We start from the raw sequence: 6089 nt of genomic DNA on the forward strand, positions 1-6089 counted from the left end.
GCTATACCATCAATACTGGACCCTCACAGACTCCTCCTCTCAGTTATCCTATATTTTCCCAGAGTCATGGTGATCCTGTGGTCATGACTTTTGGTGCCAGCCTGAATCTGGACATCACCATGAGCTCAGACAGCAGCACAAGCCACTCAGAGCAGTTTAGCAGGGAGCAGAATGGCCCCAGGACATCAATGTCTCCAGGCAAAAGCCCAGACAATGAGTTTCTAAATGTCCATCAGTGACCATGACATCATAAAGATTTCAAATACCAGACATGGCCCTCAGCTATAGCACAAACAGAAACATCACCATATCCTCAGGAGGCTGCACAGGCTCCTCATTATTGGCCTTTTATTCAGCATCTTCACATTGCTAGTTCCTCCTCTCTCCATAGAACACAAACTGTTCTCTGTTTCTCTTTCTCTCCCATCTCTCCACATTGTACTCTGTCAAATATATTCATTGCATATTTGTCCATCATAGTGTCACTTAGGTGTCTTCCACCTTGGCCACAGGCCACAGGTCCAGGGATGTAGGTGAGGAAGGGTTGGGGTTGAAGCTGGGTTTCTAAAAAGATTCTTAAATACCTGATGCTGGTTCACATAAAGAGAATGTTATCTCAATTCATTGAATCTATAAAGCATGCCTCTATAGTATGACCCACATGCTCCCCAGCAACAATGTGCATGGGGGAAAAATGAGAAAGGAGGATGTCAGGAGACCTCATTCATCTGGGTTCAGCTTACAGGGTAGAGTGGAGCTGAAAAGTGAGAGCAGATAACTCCCAACAGCAGAGGGGTCACCTCTGTTCGTTAATGGTGTTGTTTCCAAAGTGCTAGGGAATCTTATAAGGATAAGTGAATTAATAATACAATTTCAAGTACATTAAAGACCATTGATGATGGTCCCAGAAAGCACAAAGGATAAAGCTCTTCTTCAAAGGATGCTATGTGGGTTTGGTACTCCCAAGGAGGCTCAAACTTATAACCTAGCCACCACTCCTGCACAAACTTCTATGAAAGTACCTCACATCACCAGATTGCATCATGGGACATTGCTGCATAGCTGTTTCCCTCAGGTTTAATTATTCACTCTTAGACAGATCGAGGAGACTCACAAGCCTAGGGATGCCCACCAAACTTAGAACACCCACAAGACCTTCTTTCCACAGAAGATGAGCAGGAAACATTTGCTGGAACAAGAGATTCTTCTTCTTTCATGGAACAGCTGTCCGCAAATTGTCAGGCAATGCCAGTGTGTTGTTTAGTTTCCTGTCATATTGCCATATGCTGACTTATCTGGAAAGAGGAACCTCAACTGAGAAAATGCATTCATGAGATTGTCCTATAGGCAAGACAGTGTGGAAATGGAGGAAGACTAGATCTGGGGAAAAGGGAGGTGTTTGGATGGGGGAGCTGAATGGACTGGAGGGTGGAAATACTGTGCTGTTGTACTGTTTGCAGTGTATGAAAGAAGAATTGTTCTATTTTCAATAACACACACACACAAACACTCACTCTGATCCCCCCAAAAGTCACCTTCACTGAATTCCATAGGTTTGGGTATTTTATATTTTTATTTTCATTCAATTCTAAAATGTTTCTTTTCTCATTCTTGATCTCTGTCTTAACCCACTTTCCATTCAGTAGAGCTTTGGCCAGTTTCCATGTGTTTGTATACTTACTGCTGTGTCTGCTGTTGTTATTGCTATCTAGCTTTAATCCATGGTGCACAGATATGATGCACATAGTCCTTTCAACTCTCTCTCTCTCTCTCTCTCTCTCGCTCTCTCTCTGTGTCCTAGTGTATAGTTTTGGAGACAGTTCCGTGTGCTTCTGATAAGAAAGTATACTCTTTAATGCTTGGATGGGATGGTTTATAAACATTTCTTAAGTCCATTAGGTTTATGGCTTTATTTGTCTCCAGTGTTTTTCTGTTTAGATTTATCTGGATGACAGAGAGAGTGGTACTAAGTCATCTGCTGTCACTCTGTGATGACCAATATGTGATTTTAAGTTTCTTTCACAAACTTGGGTACCTACATTTAGCATGTGAATGTTTACAAATGAACTATCCTCTTGGTCAATATTACACTTAATGAGAGCAGTGCCTTTCAAATTAGCTCTTCTGAGTAATTTTGGTTTTTAAGCCTATAATGTCAGATATGGAAACAGTTATGCCTGCTTGCTTCTTGGGTCCATTTTCTTCTAACAGATGTTTCCATCCTGTTATACTAAAGTGATATATAGCCAATAGCAAGGTGTGTTTTGTGAGGCTACAAAAAGATGGATACTGTTCTAATCCAATCTATTAGTCTGTATTTCTTTATTGGGGATATAAATATTCATTATTATTATTATTGAACAAAAGTGCACTAATTTCTGCAATTAGTTGCTTTGCAGTGGTTCATTAGACCTCTTTTAATTAAATATTCTGGATCTCTTCAGTGTGTTTAACCTTTCCATCAGTCTTAAGTATTCCTTCCAGATCCTCTGCTGGCTTAGTGCTAATAAATTAATTGAATCGGTTTTTACTATGAAAAGCATTCCTATCTCCTTCAATTATGATTGACAGTTGACAGTATGTTCGGTATAGTTGTCTGGGTTGACATCTGTGTTCTTTCAAAACTTGCATAGCACTGACCTAAGCCTTTCTGATAGAAGTCTCCATAGAGAAATCAGTTATTTGGTTGGATATGTCTTTGTAAGTAACTTTGTCTTTCTGTCTTGCAGCTTTCAATAACTTTTCTATTAATTGAATATTTTGTATTTTACCTACTAAAATGTGTACTTAGTTTATTTTCTTGTTCTTTGTGACTCTTAGATCTTGATAAGCATCTGTTTCAGTAAATTAGGGAAGTTTTATTCATCTATAAGGACACATAGCTATTTCATTATTTTTTCCTTTACAGAAACACAAGACATAAAGTCTCACAAGTAGAATCTGACTGGCTTCAAAGTAGCAGTCCTCTTGCCTCTGCCTCTCAAGTGCTGGAATACACTGTTAAACAGTCTTGCTATCCATAAAGTGTAATTTTAATAAACAGATAAGCAATGCCAGAGTAAAGGGTAAGAGAATCACTTCTAATATAATGTCAACAACTCCTCCCAAACCACTGCTTCTCAGACAATGAAGAGTCCTATGTAACAGTGCACTGGATCCACTATCACCAATGCTGCTCTTTTTACCCAGGCCAGAAAGGGAGAGGACACTAGGTCCCAAATGGCCTTTGGATCACAGTGTGTAGGTGCACACTTATCCTCTGAGTCTCCAATGGTAGATGAACATTTTCTCTCACATCAGTGACAACTTTAATCTTTATCTTTTCTTTCTTTCTGGCACATGTAACCATCATCATCAGAATCAGATCCTTTTGCAGCTCTTTGATGATAAAGAGTTGGATGGTATTGTGGAGATCAACCTGGGTGTACTGGCTAGTTTTGTGTCAACTTGACACACTGGAGTTATCACAGAGAAAGGAGCTTCAGTTGAGGAGATGCCTCCATGAGATCCAGCTGTAAGGCATTTTCTCAATTAGTGATCAAGGGGGAAAGGCCCCTTGTGGATGGAACCATCTCTGGGCTGGTAGTCTTGGGTTCTGTATGAAAGCAGGTTGAGAAAGCCAGGGGAAGCAAGCCAGTAAAGAACATCCCTCCATGGCCTCTGCATCAGCTCCTGCTTCCTGACCTGCTTGAGTTCCAGTCCTGACTTCCTTGGTGATGAACAGCATTATGGAAGTGTAAGCCGAATAAACCCTTTCCTCCCCAACTTGCTTCTTGGTCATGATGTTTGTGCAGGAATAGAAACCCTCACTAAGACACTGGGCATTAACAAAGGGCAGGTGTAGACAAGCCTTGGTATGTTTCAGTCATTTATAAAAGGAAATTCCACATTTTAAAATCAAAACAGAATCTATAGTCAGATGTAAAATGAAACTTTACTATGTATTTGCTATCTACTTATCTGCAGTTTTTATTCCTGAAGAGAACTTTCATGAATGTAACACCAATAAAATAAAATATTTCAGCACATTTAAGTTCTGTCGTTGCTGCATTGGGTTCCTATTGACTTAATGCACAGAATATGTCATTCTTTCACAGTCTTATAAAATATATTCTGGGAATGGATAATTTCAGACACTTTGAAGTAGCCTAAAATAGTGACATAGTACTAACATTTAGCAATCACAAGGTCAGGTACAAGATAAGGATTGGACAAACATGGTTTAATCACTATGAATTTTGATAAGATCTACAAAATTCACCTGCATGCTTCCAGTAATGGTAGTAGTAAAACCAGATTTAAAACTCCTCACTAAAGCTGGAAAGATAACTTAGCAGTTAAGAGCAATGACTGTTCTTACGAAGAGCACAGGCACAATTTCTAACAATCATTGTTATACAGACCCATGTGTTTAATGCCAGTCTGTCACAGGGCATTTGATGATCTCCTCCAGCAGATGCAGGCTCGAGGCATGAATGTGCTACACAGACATACATGTATGCAAACAGTTGATATACAACAAATGAACACAAATATTGAAAAGTTTAAAATATAAAGTCCCTTCATAACTGTAGCAATATATAAAATGAAATATCTATATCATTATAATTTATTAAGATTGCACTCACTAAAAGGCTTGAGTCTCCAGGAAGATTGTGTGAGAATAAGCACATGCTTACACGGCTTGTGAAATTTTGGCTTACCCACAGTATTGTACAACTGAGAGTGCTTTCATACTTATTAAACAAATTAAGGAGAGAAATATTTTCTTAGTTTCTCTTCACTGAGCATGCCAACATACAGGTATAAGTCCATCCCTGTGAATCAGCACAAGGGGGCTGAAGATCGCATAACCAAGGGTCAGAAACCCTTGAATATTTATCATCAAGGAACTGTCTCCCAGGGACAGACTTAAAAACAGGGAAAGAGCACAATCAGTCCAGTAGAAGAAAAGAAAACAGAGCATCAGAACTAGGACACTTTGAGCAGCTCTCAGCTCAGGAGGAGTTCTGTAGAAGAGCTTGGAGTTCTGAAGGTAGAGGACATGCTGGTGGTGTTTGTGGAGAAGAAATACCATGTAGCCACTGGCCCCTCCCATGGCACCCTGAAACACTGCATCTCTCAGGACCATGAGAGGAAGAACAATCCATTTGATTTTCTGACTTTCTGATGTCAAATAGCAATAGTTGTCACTATTTTGTGATGTATTCATGCCTGTACTTCTAATCGAATGGATTAGGTTCACACTTATGAAAGCATTGAGTATCCAAAAGAATGAGAAGAATGGAAGGATGTGCCATGCAGACTTTGGCCTGAGCCTCCTCCACCCAGATGCTCTGGGACTGATGATGATGGCCTGGACTACAGTGAGGACACTGCTGGTGCAGATGGAGAGGCCCCGGGCCACTCTCTCCAGGTAAACAATGATCTTACAACCAATGTCATCTAGGAAGTTTCTCAAACCAAAAACTATTATTGTATTTTGCAATCCTTTTGCAAGCAGAAGTATGATGTTTGTAAAAGTCAAGTGGATGAGAATAAGGTGTATGGGTCTCTTCTCAGGGCTTCCCCACCAACTGAACATATAATGCACAGAAACACACATGTTCCCCAGAATGCCAACCATAGTCATAAAGAGAAAAATTGTTTTCTTAATAAACTGCAAAACCATTTTTACTTTCTAGGTAGAAAACCTTGTTTTGAGGATGCAAAATCTTCTTCAGGAAAGTATTAGTAATGCCAGACATGAATCTGAAAAACACATTTTGCATAATAGCATTTTGTGGAATTCATGAAGCAGCCATGGACACATGTAATGTTGCAGATGAAGTCCCAGAAACTCCTCCTTTCCCTGTGGACTCTAGGATGGTGTGTGTGCTCTGACAGGTGAGTTTGATGATGACTATTCAAATCTAAACTTTTAAAGAAGATTTTTACTTAACTAGCACTTCACTACACTAGCAAAATGACTTGTTCAAATGTGTGTGTATGTATGTGTCTGTGTGTGTCTTTGTGTCTCTGTGAGTATACATTGTCCTTGTTAGCTCTCAGCATAGTTGAATTGAACTCCAAGTTTCCCCAACCAAAAT

The 6089-nt window shown here is 39.7% G+C and overlaps 1 protein-coding gene across 1 annotated transcript; it reads right to left on the reverse strand.

Moving 5' to 3' along the window:
• Nucleotides 1-4780: 4780 nt before the first annotated feature.
• On the reverse strand, nt 4781-5776 carry LOC110308372 (vomeronasal type-1 receptor 4-like). Its single transcript, XM_021180840.1, has one exon. It carries the CDS (start codon nt 5669-5671, stop codon nt 4781-4783), a length of 891 nt encoding a protein of 296 aa, XP_021036499.1. The 5' UTR covers nt 5672-5776.
• Nucleotides 5777-6089: the final 313 nt, after the last annotated feature.

Source organism: Mus caroli, chromosome 13 (assembly GCF_900094665.2).
Source record: "Mus caroli chromosome 13, CAROLI_EIJ_v1.1, whole genome shotgun sequence".
Classification (NCBI taxonomy): domain Eukaryota; kingdom Metazoa; phylum Chordata; class Mammalia; order Rodentia; family Muridae; genus Mus; species Mus caroli.

Bases quoted from the DNA above. Each gene is read 5' to 3' on its own strand.
- LOC110308372 (XM_021180840.1), bottom strand. From the start codon at position 5,671: ATGGTTTTGCAGTTTATTAAGAAAACAATTTTTCTCTTTATGACTATG.